The 358-nt window shown below is 61.5% G+C and overlaps 1 protein-coding gene across 1 annotated transcript; it reads right to left on the bottom strand.

Annotated features, from left to right (window-relative positions):
* On the bottom strand, positions 1 to 358 carry DQ04_27221000 (hypothetical protein; the record flags this gene model as incomplete). The annotated part of the gene is made up of 1 exon (XM_009318368.1): positions 1 to 358. A coding segment is annotated over one exon (358 nt), but the record flags the coding sequence as incomplete, so codon positions are not given.

The following is a 358-nucleotide window of genomic DNA, read 5'->3' as shown; positions in this document are numbered from 1 at the left end:
CCGCGGCCTTCTTCGATGCTTCGCCAGCAAGCGGAGTCGCCTCGTTGATCTTCAGGAGTGCGTCATGAGCGAAGCGAATCGCCTCCGCAGCCTCCGCACCGAATTTCTGCGCGAGTGCCTTTGTTGCTTCGGCACTTGCAGCCGCGGAATCACACAGCGGCACGGCACCAGCGTAGTCTTCATCGCCCCCTGTCGGTTCCATGTGTGACACGGCGTTGTTGGCATCGGCAACCGCCCCTGCAGCTTTTCCCTGCGAGCCCCCAGCGCTGAAAAATGATGCGTTGAGATTCTCAAAGGCCTTCTCTGCCAACTGACTCGCCTCCGTGGCCTTTCCGAGCGCATCCGTGGCGTAACGCGC

The sequence above is a fragment of the Trypanosoma grayi genome (genome assembly GCF_000691245.1).
Source record: "Trypanosoma grayi strain ANR4 Tgr_2722_V1, whole genome shotgun sequence".
In the NCBI taxonomy this organism is placed as follows: domain Eukaryota; phylum Euglenozoa; class Kinetoplastea; order Trypanosomatida; family Trypanosomatidae; genus Trypanosoma; species Trypanosoma grayi.
Note: the sequence above shows the minus strand (reverse complement) of the source record. Positions and strands in the feature narration are given on the sequence as shown.